This window comes from Trematomus bernacchii, unplaced genomic scaffold, assembly GCF_902827165.1.
Source record: "Trematomus bernacchii unplaced genomic scaffold, fTreBer1.1, whole genome shotgun sequence".
Taxonomy (NCBI): Eukaryota; Metazoa; Chordata; class Actinopteri; order Perciformes; family Nototheniidae; genus Trematomus; species Trematomus bernacchii.
Window position 1 is genome coordinate 2,070,301 of NW_022988050.1, and position 20,472 is coordinate 2,090,772.

The window sequence follows — 20,472 nt, forward strand, 5'->3', positions numbered from 1 at the left end:
ACACAAACTCCTTAATCTGGAATTCTAACAACAACTTAAACGAGATTTCAGACACAATTTTAGTAAATTATGTTTATTGAAATTTAAATGTGTGTTTCTATTCACAGATAAGGTCCAAGGACATAACCTGGCATGAAAAGCAGCTTCCAAAGAGGTCCACAGATGGAAAGGTACTAAGACTTTTATGCAACTGGCTTTTTTTTCTCACATAATTTCCAGGTATCTTGTCACACCAACAACTGTGAAAGCTGAATGCACCGTCACACAGTCCTGCGTGGCTCTGATGTCACGAACGGCAGGTGCTTTCAAGCAGAGAGAGGGAGAAAAGCCATTAAAGGCCCTGACTCATCATAAAAGAGGAGGGAGAAGGTGAAGAGGACCAGATCTGCCCGATTAGTCAGTTTTTCCATTAGGCCAAGGCTGGCTGTCTGAAAGAAAAACAAGTGTGGATGTCACTTTAGACCACGGTGACAGTGAGCTGGCCTTTTGGCTGTTTGACCACCACTGGTTCATAAAAAACAGCACCAGTACAACTGAATGTGTGTGCGTGTGTAATTAACCTTTTTTATCTCATGGCTCAAGGTCTGCCTCTGTGACATGGGTGAGGAAAAGGCAGGTTTGGGAGAGAAAGAGATGCCGGGATAAAGCAGCGGTGGTCGGTGTCGGCAGGGAAAGGGTGTGTGGCTGAGAGTGTGTGACACACTGAAAATGGCAGTTCTTCTCCAACGCTAAGAAGTCGTCTTCCCACTCCAGGCCTGCAGGTAAAACACACAGTTAGTGACGATGAAGTGCCAATATCTAGCAGCATCAACAGCTGCATCGAACATTAAAGTTATTTTCACGCTTTGATCTTGGTACACTGTCAGAGGAATTTCAGTTTAAGTATTCAGTGTGGCTAATATTATAGATAATTTTTTAATATATATAAGCCATAAGCAAATATATTCAGTTTCATTTTCGACCAGTTACAACAAATACAATTCTTCAATAAAAGAATAACTGTTTGTTTTAATTATCCCTCCTAACATCTTGGTCCTATTTCACCCTGAAATCATTTTTTAAATATTGGATGCAGATCCACATTTCAGGACAAAATACATGTTATACTCATTTACTTAATTTACACTAAGTATGAGTAAATGTACTTAAATCGGACTTTCCACTACTGCAAAATGGTCAAAGGTGTTAATTATATGAAATACTAGGGATACAACCACTGATATCATCTTTTAAAAATAGTACCACTGTCTTCTAATGTGACATCAGGCAGAGATGTGCAGGCCTCAGGGTGCAGCTCCATGGTGGGACTCTCCTAAGAACAGCAACAGTGGAAAGTCAGTTTAAATTAAACAGGAAACTATGGAAGTGTCATATCCTTTGTTAAGATCAAAATAGTGAATTAATAGAGAATTTAAAGTGCATATTCTACTTGAGAAACAAAGCCAAACACCCACATAGGAAACCAGTACCTGATCAAACAGGAAGACAATGACTTCTTCATGAAAGGACACGCTCTTCCTCCGTTTTACATCCATGTTCGTCCGAGACAATTCTCCTGGTGAATCGCATATTTGATACGACTTCAGAAGACTTTTAAGGTTGTTAAAACTGTCTCTGATAACCAGTTCATGTGTATTCCTGTTAGAGTTCTTGGTGTTGGAAGCATGGGCAGTGAAGTTTTTCAAATCACTTAACATGTTGGTATCACTAAAATGCCAGTCAGTATCCCCTTTAGATATCCGACAATCCTCCGCGGTTATGTCCCCAAAACGTTGAAGTGGTATGTCCTCATCACAGAAAATGATAAACCTATTAAGCTGATTCATTGTGACACAGTCATGTGGGGTCACCATGTTTGAATCCCTTTTGATCAAGCTGAAAATGTCCTGCATGCTAAGAATTAGTCTCGTCCATGGGGTGTCCTTTGGGTAATCTGGGACAAAAGAAACGAAGGAAGTGAGTGTTGAAGTTTGATGTTGAGGAGGGGTAGAGATTGGTCTTGGCGACGTTACCAGACTGGATCTGCAGTCAGTCTTCCGCCATAACTCAGAGGATGCAGTTCCTCTCTGATCGAGGATGCAGGTGATGGTCTGCAGCTTTTCATCAGCCTGGACCATCTGATCGGAGGATATGAACAGCTGGAGCTCTTCATTCCTGTAAGGTAATGCACAACAGCTTATTCAGACTACTATTGTTTGCATTGGTTCTGTTTATTATGTCATTACGAACAAATAAAGGAAATCAAACATTTGTGGGCCTGTCAAACAACTCTAATCATCCTATAATGACAGATGGCTGGGTGTGTGTGTATCTAACTATATTTAGATGTATTTAACCGTACTGTGGTAAGCGTGGACTGTAGAGTTTCTACTGTCAACACGTGCAAAGACTCACTTCAAAACACAGGGTGTAGCCGCACAACCTGTAAACAGGCACAACACTCAGGTCATATTTTTGTAGTTTTAGCCAGTTTTTTTTACTACCTATAATAGTCATTTTTCCCTGTATAGATGGACAAAGCTCCACCCTGTGTAGTCTCCCCTATACGACCTTATTTCAGCTAAAAGTATGAACAGTAATCAACTAGCAAATCTTTTATTGCAACTTGACTACAAGGAAATAGTGCTACTTGGAGATTTTAACTGGGACTGGTTAACTGTCAGAGGATTTTAAAAACCTTTGTATCTCTTTAAATGTTACTCAGATTGTTGACAGTCCTACTCGCCCTAACATTAAGTCCCCTAATAAATCCTCCCTAATTGATCTCATTCGAACTAATGTTCCCTATAAATACTCATCTGTGGGAGTATTTGCGAATGATGTGAGTGACCACTGTGTTAGCCACACTAAGGTCCAAAAGGTTAAACCTCGTATTATTATTAAGAGAGACATAAAACATTTTGTGGAGCAGGGTTTTGTTCATGATCTGTTTGGGTTTGATTGGGGAAACATCGATCTGTGTGCTGATGTAGAAACTGCATGGTCTTATTTTTATCTTGGTTTTATGGAGATCATTGATAGACATGCACCCCTGCGTACATTTAGAGTAAAAGGATGAGACAATCCTTGGTTTTCTGCTGAACTGTCCAGTCTCCTGCATGAGAGAAACAAGGCCTGGGCAAAGGCTAGGAAATCAGGCTCAGAGGTAGAATGGCTGCGTTTTAGGCAGCTAAGGAATAGCTTCACTTCACATGTCAAAAGTGCTAAGTCGAAGTACTATTTGTCAGTTACCACAGAAAACCTAAATAATCCTAGGACATTTTGGAAAGCCATAAAATCGATATCCACCGGTGAGATCCGTAATGAGCTACCTCCGTGCATTACCACAGCATCTGGCTCTATATCGGACAGGGCTACTATGTTACATTGCTTTAATGAGCATTTTGTGTCCTGTGGCTCTCTGTTTGATTCTGTGACTAACTCTGCTTCTGTGAACACCACAGTCTGTGACTCTGAACAATGTGGTCTGGAAAACCCTTTCAGTTTTACTCCTTTTACTGTTAATGTTGTTCATGAAGCATTATCTAAGTTAGATCCTAAGAAACCGGCCGGCCCGGACAACGTAGAACCTTTCTTTTTAAAGATAGCTGCAGATTTTATTGCTCCACCTCTCACTACTCTTTTTAACCTCTCCCTCAGCACAAATGCAATTCCAAAAGTATGGAAGTCAGCTTACAGTATGTCTTGCCTTTGCTGAAAGGAGGGGAAGCAACTATTTTAAATAACTATAGGCCAATCTCTAAATTGTCAATTCTGGCGAAGATGCTCGAACGCCTAGTGAGTGAACAGGTAAAGGAGTTTTTATGTAAAAATAATATCCTGTCTAAACATCAGTCAGGCTTCAGAAAGCAACATAGCACCATCACTGCCACAATGAAAGTGGTGAATGACATTACGAGTATTTTAGATAATAAGCAGAGTTGTGCAGCTCTGTTTATTGATCTTTCTAAAGCGTTTGATACCGTCGATCATCGCATCTTAAAGCAGAGGCTACTCAGTATTGGCTTATCCAGCCATGCAGTGGGGTGGTTTGTGAACTACCTCTCTGAAAGGTCCTAATGTGTTCACTTTGATGGGCTCTCTTCTGAGTGGTTGCACATTGCTAATGGTGTTCCTCAAGGTTCTGTTTTAGGTCCACTTTTATTCTCCATATATATCAACAGTTTAGGTGAAAATGTGGATGAAGCTACTTTACATTTTTATGCGGACGATACCGTGATGTACTGTGCAGGTCCCTCCATTAAGGAGGCGGTTGTTAAATTACAGGCTGTTTTTAACATTATTCAGACTCAGCTATCTGAACTTAAGCTTCTTTTAAATGTTGATAAAACCAAGGTAATGCTTTTTTCAAAAGCTAAAAAGACACCAGAGCCTGTTTTAGATATTGTTACTATGCAAGGACAAGTACTACAAGTGGTTGCCTGTTATAAATACCTTGGTATCTGGCTTGATGATTGTCTTACTTTTAAACTTCATGTCAATAACCTGCTTAAAAAGCTGAGGGTTAGACTAGGTTTCTTCTACAGGAACAAGTCCTGTTTCTCACTTGAGGCCAGTAAAAGTCTCTGTGACCTTTTTACCAGTGCTGGACTATGGTGATTTGTTGTATATGAATGCACCTGCCCATTGCCTGAACAAGTTAGATGCCGCCTATCACCGTGCACTGAGATTTGTCACAAATTGTAAAGCACTTACACATCACTGTACCCTGTATGCCAAGGCAGGTTTGCCATCACTTACTGTACGGAGGCTCAGTCATTGGTACACGTTTATTTATAAAGCTTTGTTGGGTAAACTCCCGTATTATATCTGCTCTCTGATAACACAGAGAGTTGCAAGCAGCTATTGTCTGAGATCGCATGATGTAGTATTGTTAGATGTGCCAAGAGCAAGGACTGTCTTAGGTAAGACAGCTTTTATGTGCGCAGCTCCACTTGCTTGGAACAATCTTCAGCAAGAATTGAAACTGAGCAATCTCATTCCTCTGCATGTTTTTAAAGCTAGGCTAAATGAAATGCTCGTTCATACTATGGGTACTTGTAAATGTCTATAACTATGTAAATGTATCCTGTAAATATAATGTATGATGTCCTTTATTGTTTTATGTTTCATGTGGAACCTATATGCTGCAGGTCTCCCTTGAAAAAGAGATCTATGATCTCAATGGGACCAATCTGGTTAAATAAAGGTTTGAAATGAAATGAATGGGAAAAAACTAAAAAAGTATCTCGTTTGAATTATGTAATGAATTACACATGACGGTTTTTTTTTCAGCAACTTCCGAAGACCTGTTGCTTGTGTGAGTTAGTCCCAAAACATGCAGACATCGTACTTCAGTGAGAGAGAAAGTTATGACGTCACCTGCAAACCTTTGGGGTAGGTAGTTTTTCTAATGACGTATTTTCCACAGCTTCATACTTCAATACTTTTACAACAAATCTTTACTTTAAAATAATCTTAAATTGAAAAACATCATATTTGTATCTCAAGACACAATTTAAACAGAATCACAAAGTGTGTTGCCTTTAACCACCATTATTCTTTTCGAAATAAGGTCCCTTTTTGTAATCATTTTGTCTTTACTTGTGGTCATTTTGTGTCTCTTTGTTAGTTGGGTTTTCCCCTTGTAATAGCCGTGAGTCAGTTTGTGTGACTTCGCAGTTGTTTTGCATTTCTTTGTCATCATTTTCAGTTTCTTTGTGGTAATTTTTAGTCCCCACCTGTTTGGTACGTGTTCCTTTGAGTGACATTTTTAAGCCTTCCCCCTACATTTTGAAAAAGCATATAGCAAAAGAAGTATAATGTCATACCAATTACAATGTTGGTTGCATATATCTTCCTTTTAATAACGTGTTTTTAAGTGACTGTTAAAGGGCCTAGTCAAAGAGTTTTTGGTTTTTAGCTGGTGCACACTGGCTGGCACTTTAATTCAAAATAATAAATCAGCTTTTCTTAAAAATAATCTCCTATTACGGTCAAATACTATTCCATTTCTGTCTGATCCATTGGAAATGTAAGAGGTCAGCTGCAGTGCACAGACAGCCCCTCGAGTGTCTGTTAACAACAGGATGTACTAAAACTGATGAAACAGCGTGCACACAAACACATGCATTATTTGGCCACTCACTCCTGAGCCTGAATAAATATCGGGGCCCATCCATCCGCGGAGACAAAGACGCAATAGGAAACTTTTACCGCTCTGCAGTAACCAAGCAACCGCTGGATGAGTGACTCAGGAAAGGAAGAGGGGAGCTGACTCACAGCAGCAGTGACGTAAAGGATGTGAAAGGACACACACTACTGTAGGTCACACACACCCACACACACACACATGCATTCATTAGGCCGTGAAGCCTGTAATCTCCCCTGTTTCAGGTAAATAAACACCCGACCGTGTAACAGGTGGAGGGGTCAGGGTAAAAACAGATTATAAACAGCCAGTACACAAATAGACATCCATTAATCCACCAAAAACAAGACACAAACATCCAAGTTAACAAGATATAAATAATACCTTTTCTTGATTTCTTTGTCACTGCATCTCTTTTTAGGAAGCCAATTAAAACCGTCCAATGAAATCACCAGCGTAGCTCCATCCCTGAAGTATTTTAACTCTGGAAAAAGAAAGCGAAGAACATATGTTTGAACCGATATGCATTGCTTTCGCAATTTGCTGCATCATGACGCTGCAAAATGCGTTGCAACACTCTCTGCATCCTCCCCACGCATGACACCAGAATATTCCTTTTCCCTACCTTGCATTGTGCGAGCCCCGCTCATTTAGTCTTGCTGCACGGTGGACACTGAGGCATTGAGGGGAACCACAGGAGAAACATATGGACGGAGAGAGAGGAGATGAAGGTTATTCACAGAAAAAGAGAAGAGGAGGAGGCGGGTGGGGGAAATGAAATAAGGAGAGTAGATCAGAGGAGGTAGTGAGTGGAGGTGATGAAGAGGGAGGAAGTGAGGACAGAGGAAGGACAAAGATCTCAGATATACAGCGAGCTCCCTGGAGGCTGCTGGCCTGTCTGCAGCAGCTCAGAGCAGGAAGGATCAATACCTTATCTGGGCTAATGCAACACAACATGACAGTGGATGTCACAGTGACTTAGACAAGAGTGACTGTCAATTCTTAATCATTTTACCATGCCTACATTCATGCAAACACAAAATCAGTAACTCTGGCAATGCACATCAAACATATCTTTCGGTTTCCAGGTTGTGGACTCATAATAATTGAAGAATTCCCCTTTTTTTGTTACATTAACCAGGTTTTATTTGTCTTTTAATGAGCTTTATTTCCAGTCAGGACCTTTTCCCTGCAGTCATCACCTTTTACACACATTTCACCTTGATGATTATGCCCAGTGAAACAAGATAATCTATGACAGTATAGAGCTGTCTTCACAAGTAAATATGTTGCCCAGTTTCTCAAGTGAAATGAGTAATAGATCTAGATGAACTGTTCTGTTTATTTTTGCTGAGTTGTTACAGCTTTATTTATTTAATTGTTGGATGGTTTTACATTACATTACATGTCACTTGTTAGACGCTTTTATCCAAAGCGACTTACATACTCAATACTGTGGACAATCCCCACAGGAGCAATTTGGGGTGAAGTGTCTCAACGACATGCTGACTGCAGTGGGGTTTGAACAGTGGGGTTTGAACCTGTGCTCCCCTGATCCGAACACCAAGGCTCTATCCACTGCGCCACACGCCTCCCAACTTTAAGTACTACTACCTACTGTAAACACTAGAGTGTGGCATTACAATGTGTTTTATAAGATCATACATGTATTCTTGATTCAGTGTTTTGGAACATTTCTTCATACACTAAATTGATCAGATTAAAATTGCATATAAGTAAACTATTTTTGGTGCATGGTCTTACCAGATGCAACAGTGAACATTAGCTCCCTCTAGAGGCTGAACGCAGAACTGCAGGCAGCACTGAGGCAGAGGAGAGAACTGCAGCAGCTCTTCATTTATTCTCAGGTTCTCAAAAACAAACATGAAATTACACTTTAAAAACGTGGTTTATACACATACATTGCCATAAAGTATAAAACAATACCTCTTTGTACACATTCGTCTATTACTGCTGCTTTCATTGATGCAGCTATTTCAAGTTGTACCAGTAGTGGACAGAGTACTCACAACCTTTACTTAAATACAAGTAGGAATATTACAGTTTAGCAAGTGAAAGTACAAAAGTATTGCCTTTTTAAAATGTACTTCACATGCAAAAATCAGCTGTCCCATACATCCAAGCCTGCAGGAGGAGCTCATCCCTTGCAGAGTGTCTGCTTACAGAGTTGACACCAGGTCAGACACTTACATACTCATATTGCACAACAGCTTTTTTTTTGAATATATATTACTGATGCATCAATGTGTCCATCACTTTAATGTTGCAGTTGGGAAATCAGCTGGGAGTTATGTTAACTATATACAGCTGGGTGGTAATGGGTCTATTCAGTTTCGTTATATCCTGTTGGAATTACGCAATAAATTACACATGTTGTTGTTGTTGTTGTTCATTTAAAAGATAATTAAGTAAAGAAAGTCATAGTTGTTCGTACCATTTAGTGTTGTCTTCCTACAGTATCAACTGTGCGGCTGTTGTCCTCCCGGTTTGACCACATCTGCTATACATTTGAATAAAACCCAAAACCTAATGAAAGTGACCATAATTATTTTCTCGTGGAGCAAACATACATTTATCACCTATTATCCTGACATACCTTTATCCCAGGTCAAATTTGACCCGAGTACAACAGGACGGTTAATGAACAATATACAGTATGTCACCACTTTAATAACCTATAACATAAAATAATACCTGATCAATTATTTGTTGATTATATTTAGTTTAAACCATCTTAATCTTCAAGTTATAACCAACGTTATCAAACGAATGTAGTGGCGCATAAATGACCATATTTGTCTCCTAGTTTTAGTGGAGTACAAGTACAAAGTAGTAGAAAAGTAGAAGTATAAGTACCTCATACTTCTACTTATGTACAGTACTTGAGGTAATGTACTTAATTACTGCCCAACACTGATTTTTACTCATTGAAATAGATACACAAATGCTACCACTACATCGTTCTTACAACTTCTATACTATCACTGTTAATATGCTCCAGTACTTCTGCTGCTGCTTTCATTTGCACTGTAACATTCATCCTCTCTTTTATCATGTAACTTCCAAACAGTCACTTTTATGAATACGTTTACTGCTGGTACAGTCCTCCCCCTGGCAACAAAATCACTGATGCTGGAGTTCTGCTTCACACACCCTGACAGCATCAGGATGCTGTTCCCAGGAGGCGACAAATATCACCATTCAGTCCACCTCTGGTGTCCAAAAGAGCTATAAATAAAAGAGAACATAGGATTCTGAAGCAAAAGAGATGGACGGATAGTGTTTCCATTCTTCTTCTTCCTGCCTTTACTGTAATTCAGCTTTTTTTTGCTATACTCCCCCCTTCCCGTCACGTAAACTCGTCCTCAGAGGCCTCGTGTCAGCCATATCAGGTCAGCCGGTGCACTGCTACCGTGTTTCAGTACAGTCAACTCTTTTTTCACTGGACTTAGCAGCTAGTACATGTGAGGACGCGATACAGTCGCCGCAGCAGAAAGACTTCTCCATGGCGCAAAATGGGAGCTTATTCCGACACAATCTAGTTTCACTTTGGAGGAATGAGTGAGGAGTGTGCTGTCTGGGTTTCTCAAAATCTGATATCTCGACAACTTCTGCATCCAAGTGTCAGAGGAATGATTGTTACGTCTTTGGTTTCAGGCTGTCCGACTGAATTAAGCCTTATATTTTATCATTACATTTAGCATCTTTTATCCAAAACAACTTACTATAAGTGCAATTAAACATGAGAACCCAAATTACAGAACGTCAATCAGTATACAATTCATTATGATCTGCTTTAAGTAGGGGTGAATATCATTTCTCCTCTGATCTCCTCTTCTCCTTTAGTCAGAAGTGTGCCTGCCAACTCTCTGGAGAAATGTCTCAATCCCACAATCCCCTGCAGCATACCATGGATCCATGCCGGGAAACTTAACCCCTTGTGCTTTAACAGGTGAACTAAAATAATGTGTCTGTTGGGCTAAAGTGGGTGAGAACAAGCCCAAGCCCCTCAGCTTGAATTTTGTCAATTGGTTGCTTTGCTATGTCTTAAAATTGCTCCAATTGAGTTGTAACAGGCACAGTGTGCGCCAGGAGAACTGAACAACTATCCTTTTACACTGCAGGCGCAGAAACATCAGATCCAGCCGGCAGGCGGCGAGTGACACCGAGCAATCCGTGAGAGGAGGGTAATTGGAGATCTCTGGGCTTATTCTGAGCATGCAGGGAAACACACCGATCGCGTCCTGAAGGAGGAACACGAGTGGAGCTGCCGAGAGTGCAACACCAATGGTGATAGGGGAAGTGGGCAAAGCACTGTGGGTAATATGGGAAAACATCCAGTCAGGGCGCCGCTGGTGCTGTTTGCAGCCTTTATTTGGACACAGCAGGGTCTCAGGGGGCTGCAGAGGAGAGAGGGGCAGAGAGGGAGGGAAACGTGACACTAAAACAACAACATACAGAGTGGTAAACATGTCACTGTTGTGTACATATTTGTACAAGGTGTGTGGCTTCAACGGTGATAAAACTGTAATGCCATCTTTAGTCTGCATGTTAAGTAAGCTGTACTGTTTGCATGTGAAGTCAGACATGGCAGGTGAGAATTGACTAGACATCTTTTGTTACAAGAGGGAGAAAAAAGTAGTTGTTAAGAAGAGGAAATAGAGAGAGGGAAGTGGAAGAATAGATACAGGGTAATAATGGTGGTCAATACGTGCAATCATTTCAGGATATTTTGATGTTTTTTAAAGAAGGACAGACTTTTATTAGTTATTGAAACAAACACCCCTCGATTCCCGAAACAAGTCCCTACAGACTGAGCTACTGCCCCCCCAAAAACTGCATTTTAAAATATTTTTTGGGGTGAAACATCCTGTTCTTGTGGGGAGATATATATATATTTTTTTTACTAAGACTACCCGGGCAACTTTTTTGAAGTCTTAACATTTTATGTAATTAAAGATTTTATATATTACTTTTTACAAATAATACAAATGTAATCTTACACCCATCTTCCAAAAATGAAACGGAAGATGTATATGCACAAAGACATACACATAAGGGGGCATCTTGTATCAATATTATGGGTAGAATATTTTCTTTTTTTTGCCATATTAATTTCAATTAGAACCAATAATCACTATAACAATCAATGCACCACACCCAACGTATACACACACCCTGAGGGATGAATACATCCTCTGGTTGTGAATTGAGGGACTAATTTGTTGAGCAACCGTAAACTCCCTTTGTATGCAGAGAAGACTTTTCTCATAGGCGGAAGATTATAGGTTCTTAGAAGTGTTTGCTGACAAAGAGCCTTTAATATGATGACATGAACATGTAATCCATCTCGGATCGCTGCCGGAGTATTTATGAGCCTCTGTTGACAGCAGCACACCTGCTCTCCCTGAGTCCAGACCTGGGAACTCTGCCCGCCTGAACTAGCACCGCTGCTGCCAAACACACCGCCATATTGGGAGAAGTGTGAGTCTGTGTGAGTGTAAAGAAAGGGGGAGAGTGTGTGGTTGTAACACACAGACAGAGGCAGGAGGAGAGAGAGATGTGTGTATGTGGGGGGTGGTTTGGATAGGTGGAAGTAAATCAATCTTCAATTATTTCCCGGTGCTACTGTATAAGAGCGGGGATTAGTGAAAGTCATTTATTACTCCATCATTCACCGTAGACAATCCATTCAATGACAGAGGGGGGAATGGATATCTTGGAGTGGAGTGGAGTTGGCAGAACAAGAGCCTGCTGAACGATAAAAGTTTAAATGTTGGCATACAATGGTGCGCTTTGTTGTATTAATGGGTGAAAAACACAGAAAATGTACGTTTTTTTAAGGGTTGAAAATGCATTCAGCTAAGGTATTTGTATGTGGAATATCCCTGCTTTTATTATTATACAGCCATTAACAAATATAACTGGAACAGGCAGGATGAAGGATTCAATTGTACAGTGGAAACTTAAAATGAGCTCACATTCGAGACACAATGTGTAGGATTTTCTTTAAAAAAACAACACGTATAGAAATCCTCCCAATCATCATTTACAACCCTCGAGAGGTGTGTATCTGTATCTGCATGACCCCTTCACCTATTTCTCTTTTGGGAAGTTGCTGGGCGTCAACCTCTAAAATCGTAGCGACCAGGTGTCAGATTGTAAGCATACACCGGATAGTAAGCTATGAAAAAGGTGCACGAAACACATATAAAGCGAGGTGATGTCACATTAAACGCCAAGCAAACAAAGTGTGTTCCAAATCAGAGGTGAGTGAGTCTCAGGTTTAGCTTTCACTCGCTGGAGAGCCCCCCCCCCCCTAGAACAATTGTAAAATGTTGTTTATGTGTTTGTTATTTTAGAGTGGCTGAATGTAATCAGTACATCATAACAAATCTAGAGAAAACACCCAAATAGATCCATCAACAGCACAACCAATAGTAGAAATTATGTTTTTTCTCTACAGTATATATCATTGCTGTGATCTACCACTAGACCGCAGTAGTGTGCTACAGTCAGCATCAGTGTTGGTAATTGGGTTGAGGATTTGTACACACACACACACACACACACACACACACACACACACACACACACACACACACACATACCATGTATACATCACTTCAGGGGACATTACATTGACTTACATGCATTTCCTGGAGACTTATCCTAACCATAACCATAACCAACACATGCCTAACCCTAACCCTTACCCTTACCCTAACCCTTACCCTTACCCTAACCCTTACCCTAACCCTTACCCTTACCCTAACCCTTACCCTAACCCTTACCCTTACCCTAACCCTAACCCTAACCAAGGGCAGAAACATCTTGGATCCAGAAACTCGGGACAACCACACCCAGGGGACTCAACGACGTTTAGACGTATCTCCTCTGGATCCCCCCTCTCCTCTGCCCAACAGTCCCAGGGATGATCTGAACTACTCCTCCTCCTTGGTCCATGTACCCCAACACTAACAGACAAACACACTCACAACACCCATCCACAGACCCCTAGGCCAGTGCAACCCAATCCCATACTGGAATCCATAACCCTACTCCTAACCCAAACCTAACCCTTACCCTTACCCTAACCCTTACCCTAACCCTTACCCTTACCCTAACCCTAACCCTAACCCTAACCAAGTCTTCACCCTAAAATGAATGATTCCACCTCCATTTTGTCCCCATGAGGGAGGCGAGTCCCCACACGTGACTGTGTAAACAGATTTAGGTCCCCACAAGTATAGTAATGCTAGGCCACACATACACACACACACACACACACACACACACACACACACACACACACACACACACACACACACACACACACACACAAAAGCACAATGTAAAATAAATTTCCTCTAACCAAATAAAAAACTGTGTCCTTTTCCTTTGAATGTTTTTGGCTTTTTCCTGTACGATTCTCCGATCCCACCTGCACAGAGCAAGAAATAAAACAGCTTTTAACACTTTCAAAACTTTTATATCAGTCTGCTGCTAAATCCAGTGGTGAAAGGCCTGTGCCTGTCTGTCACTTCATGTGGATTGAGCAACGACTGCAACTGCGTATGAATGTAAACACTTACCTCATCCCACCCTGTAACCAATCCACCGCTGAGGGAGCAGCTTAGCAGGCGAAATGATATTTCAGCCCCTAACATAAAGTTAACACACGGTTGACACACACGAGTGAGGAGGAATTGACTTGAAATGTCAGGAGTGCTGACGGGCAAAAAGACCGCGAGAAAGGTGTTGAAAAGCGGAGCTCTGACCTCTGACCCGGGACACATAGCAGGCCGGGACAGCTGTGGGACTCCTCGACTAACGTGTTAATGGCGGAGCTGAGTTCAAGCGCTCGTTGACAGAGCTCTCATTTACACACACACACACACACAGCTCTGATCAGATAAGAACGGATCTGTTTCAGCAGCTAATCTTAAATGTGATGAGGTTTACAGAGGCTGTGGAATATACATAAATATCTTTATTTGGGGATCAGGCGCCGCCCGGGGTATATCACAGTACAGCACACTATAGGAAGAACGAAACGGGACACGTTTTATGCCTTCATGTTAAACCCTGGCTTTAACGGAGACTTAAAGTAAGAAGGCCTAATCAGTTACTTTCCGAACATCCATCTGTACATAAATCTAGATCGTTTTAGACAGAAGTACTTGATTTTGTAACTATAAGTAGTAACACTGCAGTTCTCTTGTAATAAAAGATTATTAGCATCTCAATTAACTAACTTCTTAATTGAAGTGAAGAAGTATAAATTAGCAGGAGATGGATTTTTTTATTTGACTTGATTTATTTTGAATGTGTAAAACAATAATACAAACATTTAACAGAATTATTATACAATACCAAATTAATCAGTGTCAAATTGATATACAAAAATATTACTGATTCTAAATTATGTATAAACAAATAATCTACTTAATTAGAAGTTTACACTTATTTAATCCCACCCCTTCTCCCAAAAACTAAATTACTAACACATATATATATATATTTTTTTTAGATGGAAATACTCAAGTGAAGTACTTCAAAAGTGTACTTGAGAACAGTACTTAGTAACTTTCCACTGAATGCAGGCGATGCATTGCCCCCTGACATCTCTGCAGCAACCCCCCCCCCCTCTCCTTAAACCCATCCGAGGGAGTCCCTAACTCCCCTCACCAAACCCACCACCGCAGCACATATCCTATCACTTGCCTCCTAAGCTGGCTGGTATTCATCGGGCCCTGATCCAGTTGCACATGCACCACATTTAAGTCAAAAATGTATTGAGTCAGGATTGCCCCTTAGTTACGGTTCAAACAGATAAGAAATACAGCGGGGGGGGACTCAGAGGATACAGATGGCTATGCATTTAACAGGAATTTCTTATTTGCTGTTAATCTACCATGCTGAGGAGGAGTATTTCCTCCCCAGCTTCTGAACCAGGACAACATCAGAGCGTTGCTGCCGTCCACAGGGCTGCAACATAAAGCAGGTTTTATTTGGGAGCTTATATGTTCCCGGCTCAGTAACCTATGTATGACACATTAAGGAGACTTTCCAATGGATTTATGTTCTCAGCAGTATTTTTCCCCTTGAGTAAAATGTTCAGTGTGTGTTTCCCTGAGTCAATATGTTGAAATGACCCAGCCTACGGCCTTCTGATGTTACTCCTTTAACCCTATGCCCTCAAATATACAGGCAAGGCTGTTTTTCTGACTTTAGTAAACATTTATCTCTGCAGTTGCTGAACAGACTTTCTCTATTTAAATTTGTATTTGATACGTCTTGACGATAGCCAAACTCTGACAATGTTTAGTAACTCACTTTGTCTACGTAAGAACCAGTTTCTAGACAACCAGCAGGTGTTACTGGTCCTGGACTGGAAACTGACCAAAACATAATTCCAGATAAAACAGAAAATTGTTTTACGCTTTGAGTTTTCTGTTACTTTGTAGGCTACTTAGCTAAGTTAGCTAGTATCCCATCTAGGTTGCTAGCTTTGTGTTTGTATACAATGCTAGTTTATCAGACTATTTCGAAGTCACGATCAGTTTCTAGACAACTAGGGTGTTTCTGGTCCTGGCCTGGTAATTGTGAAAAACGTATTTTTGTGTTTACCCTTTGATTTCTTTATCTGTGTACTTAGCTTAGTTAGCAGCATTAGCTAGGAAACGATCTAGGTGAGTTAGCTAGGTTGCTAGCTGTGTGTATACAACGCTAGTTTAGTTTCATAAAATGTTGACGTCTAGACTATTTTCTTGACAACCAGGCTGTTACTGGTCCTGGCCTGGGAATTATTGTATTTTGCTGTTACATTTTTTGTTACACTTTTATTGCTTTATTCTATATCTTTTTATTTAGCTAAGTTAGCTAAATTAGCTAGTAACCCATCTGTAGGCTAGCTAGGTTGCTAACTTTGCGTTTATATTTAGCTACCACTTAATTTTGATGGGACGATGTTCCCAGATACTATAGCTACAGTATGTAGTTCAGATCATATATGATTTGGAGGGGGACTGGTTGGTATTTGTTAAAGATTATATTGAAATAGAAACGTGATATTATATAACTGTCAAAACAAATAATTCCTCAAAAAGCGTACTCTTGCTTTAAACTTATACATGTTGTTTAACGCAGGAACATTAAAGGGGACCTATCATGCAAAATGCACTTTTGTACGTCTTTTATACATGAATATGTGTCCCCGGTGTTCCAGGGAACTCACCAAGTGTCAGAAAACACAACCCTCTCTATTTTCCTCCATACCCAAATCTCTAAAAAAGGGGCTGCAACGGATCTGATCAAAACTGATCCAGATTTGAACACTGTCCTGACGTCAGGACAGTGGCGCTACGGCTATTGGGCCAACTCCACCAATCAGGAGGAGACAGCCACGGCCATTGCCGTTCGAAAGCGCTGGAGACGCTGTAGTACATATGCCAGGCCAGTAGATGGTGCTGTTCTCACTGAATCTGCCCTTGCAGAGCAGAGCTAAAAAAAAGTGCAAATTGAGCGAAATGAGGCATGGCTAAAATGCATGATCTGTTTGGTATTTTGAAAACAGAAACGTATAAATATACCTTATATAGGTATGGCCCTACAATATATCATTTAAATATACCATGATAGGTCAACTTTAAGTAATATTTACACATAATGTCTAGTAGCTTATATGAGGGGGAAACCTCCAAATCTGACTCAGTGTGTGCTTTTCATTCAACCCAGTCTCACGGCATTTCGTGTTATAGTCACGAAATTAATGTAATCTATTGATTCGTGTTCACCAACACGATTTTTGCATTTTTTTCGTGTCACACAGAATGATTTTAAAAGCAATGTATTTCTATTGGTAGTATGTTTCGTGCCTGCAACACGTCTTTTTGTCCGGTCGGGTCTTGGAAGACCAGAAGCTGTGTGGTTCATAAAAACATTTTCTTACTCAATATCTTACCCTAAGCCTAACCCTAAGCCTTTTATTTTAAATTGTATAATCTCTGAGTTTTGTTGCTGTCAGTGAGGAAAAGAAATGGCTCAGAGCCTCAGAATACTGAAATCTGTATTTAAAAAAAAAAGAAATTCCTTCTAATTTGTTATTATTTGGTGCAGGCACGAAACATACTACCAATAGAAATGCATTGCTTCTAAAATCGTTCTGTGTCAGAATACTGAAATCTGTATTTTTTTTAAATCTCTTTTTCCTTCAAATTTGTTATTATTTACATTGCTTTTAAAATCGTTCTTTGTGACACGAAAAAAATGTGAAAATCGTGTTGGTGAACACGAATCAATAGATTAATTTCGTGACTATAACACGAAATGCCGTGAGACTGTGTTGTTTCATTGCAGGGCTATGGGCAGTTTGATGTCCTTTATTTAATAAACTGAAAATGCAACACCATGCACACTGCAGATACATGCATAGGCCCACATAATCACACATGCACTGACTTACAGGTAAACAAATGCATGTACAGACAAAGATTGCCACAGACTCAGAAAACCAGTCCTATTGAAAGATTGGCGCCAAAACAAATGAGTAAGATAAATGTGTATGCGAGAGTGCAGGGTGGAGCTTAAAGTGTGTGTTGGAGGGACGTCTTGGCTGAAATTGAGAGCGTCACTGGCATGCCCGCACCACAGCTGGTCAGATGGAAATAGAAGAGGCAGTAACTGAGCCCGGGAAAAAGGAGGAGCAGCCACTTTCCTCGGGGATGCATGTCTGGATCAACGTGTCTCTCTGTCTGTCTCTGTGTCTGTCGCTTCAGACATTAGAGAGGGACCGGGATTTAGTTTTAGCATGCAGCGGGACATCAAGTCTAACCTGATGATATTATCATTCAACTGAAATCTGACACACGTTGCTCGAAACACCTTTCATATTTATTCTTTCCACACAGAGAAGGTCTCAAAGAAAAGATTAGTTGTCTTATGAATAGCTCACAATAATTGAATAATTGGTGTTAAGACCTTTCCCACAACCCAAAGGCGTATAGATGTGTATATGTTACAACAACAGCAACCACATTATCAAATAAACAAAATATCAAATCAAATCAAATAACGAAAAGGTTCACAGAGAAATATCCAAGAAAATAATATCAGACAACAAAGATCTAACAAAGATACTCAAAATATTAGCTTTGGATCTAGACATGCAGACTTGTACAATTCAATACTTTTCCTTTTGTTTGTGTAAAATGCAACTTACCATCAAGTCCATACATACATCTGCTGGTTTCCATGTCCTTTGAAGATTGACCCATTGCTTACTATCTTCCAACATTAATGGAACAAATAAACAGTTAAAGTACAGGCGTGCAAAAGTACAAAATGAAAGGTCCAACTTCCTGCATGGTCTCTATATATTACATTTGATGTAATGTAAGTTTTTCTCTCAAATATCGGGCCGCTTTCCTTACATATTACAATACTTGAAGCAAGACCAAAAAGGGTTTGTTCGTTAATCCTCCCTGTTCACTATTCTACGCACAGCTGCCTTTCAAGAAAAACAACCAATGCAACAAACTCCCCCAAACGGGACCATCACCCCCATCCCTATCCATCTCCCAGTGTCTGTCTCTTCCTCTCGTCCCATCCCCCTCTTCCTCCTCTCATCCAGCGCTCCATCACACAGGAAGCCTGCTCTTCCTGAAAACAAGCATCAGAGCGTGGAAAGGGACAAGGCTGAGGGGGGTCGGTTGGTGAAGGGGGAGCAGAGGAGGATGTTTTTGTCGTTCCTCTGGCCCTCTGGTTGCTGCAGGCCTCTCTGTCGTCCATCCTGAGGAAGCCAGGCTCACGTCACTCTCTCCAGGCCTCGGGCACACACGTGCTGCCCGTTCAGGCCGGAGTGTGACGCAGTAGCCGCTCACACATGGGAGCTATAAAGACATGTGTGGATTAAAACTGTGGAAAACAACTTTTCAAATTGTAAAGGCATTACAACAAGCAGGAAAAGCGGAAACAAAGTCACTTCCAGTGCCTTTCTGTTACACAAAAGGAGTAAATGTGGTGGAGAGAGATCTTTTGGAAGAGGGTTTGTGTTACACCAGAACAAAAGTCTCAAACGTTGCCAGCTAACCACACTCCATTTCCTGTAAGCTTGGGAATTCCTTAGAAGGTGGTTTTCCAGACATTCTCCTGGCCTTATAAATTGCAAAATAAAAATATGAAAGCTACTCGTAGATTCTGTCTCCTAACCCTAACCCTGTCTCCTAACCCTAACCCTATATAGTTGCAATGCAAAACCTTGTAATTTGTTTATACAGGTGTCCAGCAGGGTGACACGTGACTTTAACCCTAAATATCCTAATCCCCCCCACTGAAAACAAAGCCTGTGCACAACGTTTTGTTTCAACTCACAAAGTTAACCACTTATTTAAAACTGGTTGCCTGTACGGTTGTACGGAGTCATGTCAAAAAAAACGATTTTGCTGTTAAGGGATGAGGAAATGTTGAGGTAAAACTGAATGTCCATCTTTGGTGCTCCCCAAGGATCACATACAAATAAATCCAACCCCTAAAACAAGCAACACTGTCCCAGCTGGTAATAAATAATAATTTAGGAAGATTGAAACTCTAATACTACTAACTCCACGGTGTGTTGGGGGAGACTGTCATCACAATTCTTGTCACACGTTTAGACTCGTTTTAAATAAACACCCACTCATTTGAGCTCTTCATATGCTAAATGTAACATCGTGTGGGAACAAGGGGACTGTGAGTGGAGTCACAGCCTGAAAGTGACAGAGTCCGTAATAACAGGATGTTTACAGAAACACTGCCAGGGAAGACCCCGAGCCGACAGCGAAACCTTTATCAGTTAATTCCACATTTCTTTTGTTGTTCTTTCCCTTTCTGAGCTGTAAACAGATAGTCAAATTCATGCCGTATCAGGACAACCGCACTACACCAGATAGATAGATAGATAGATAGATAGATAAATAGATAGATAGATAGATAGATAGATAGATAGATGGATAGGTAGATAGATAAATAGGTAGATAGATAGATAGATAGATAGATATATAGATAGATAGATAGATAGATAGATAGATAGATGGATAGGTAGATAGATAAATAGGTAGATAGATAGATAGATAGATAGATAGATAGATAGATAGGTAGGTACAGTAGATAGATATAGATAGATAGATAGATAGATAGATCGATAGATAGATAGCTAGATAGGAGGTACAGTAGATAGATTAGCTGATGATAGATTAGCTAGGATAGGTAGATAGATAATAGGGAGATAGTATATAGATAGATAGATAGATATATAGATAGATAGATAGATAGATAGATAA

At 40.4% G+C, this 20,472-nt stretch overlaps 1 protein-coding gene across 5 annotated transcripts; it reads right to left on the reverse strand.

Annotated features, from left to right (window-relative positions):
* Positions 1-82: 82 nt before the first annotated feature.
* Positions 83-18,511, reverse strand: LOC117473423. 5 transcript variants are annotated; one of them, XR_004555034.1, is made up of 7 exons: positions 6,756-6,940; positions 6,515-6,614; positions 2,013-2,154; positions 1,470-1,933; positions 1,243-1,312; positions 561-755; positions 83-428 (listed from the first exon to the last, which is right to left on the reverse strand). XR_004555034.1 is itself a non-coding variant. In XM_034118999.1 (7 exons), the coding sequence occupies exons 2-6, from the start codon at positions 6,778-6,780 to the stop codon at positions 571-573; spliced, it is 1,065 nt and encodes a 354-aa protein (XP_033974890.1). In that variant the 5' UTR covers positions 6,781-6,803; positions 18,375-18,511; the 3' UTR covers positions 83-428; positions 561-570. The 5 variants fall into 5 exon arrangements, 4 of the variants coding, with proteins under 4 accessions (XP_033974890.1, XP_033974889.1, XP_033974891.1 ...); XM_034118999.1 differs by adding an exon at positions 18,375-18,511 and having other exon boundaries at positions 1,470-2,154; positions 6,756-6,803; XM_034118998.1 differs by adding an exon at positions 7,895-9,810 and having other exon boundaries at positions 1,470-2,154; positions 6,756-6,803.
* Between the last annotated feature and the right edge of the window lie 1,961 nt (positions 18,512-20,472).

Excerpts from the sequence above, each read along its gene's own strand:
- LOC117473423 (XM_034118999.1), bottom strand. The coding sequence starts at position 6,780 with ATGAGCGGGGCTCGCACAATGCAAG. Across the intron at positions 1,313-1,469 it reads TTGTCTTCCTGTTTGATCAG|GAGAGTCCCACCATGGAGCT; the intron begins GTACTGGTTTCC and ends TGCTGTTCTTAG. Across the intron at positions 756-1,242 it reads TGTCACATTAGAAGACAGTG|GCCTGGAGTGGGAAGACGAC; the intron begins GTACTATTTTTA and ends TTTTACCTGCAG.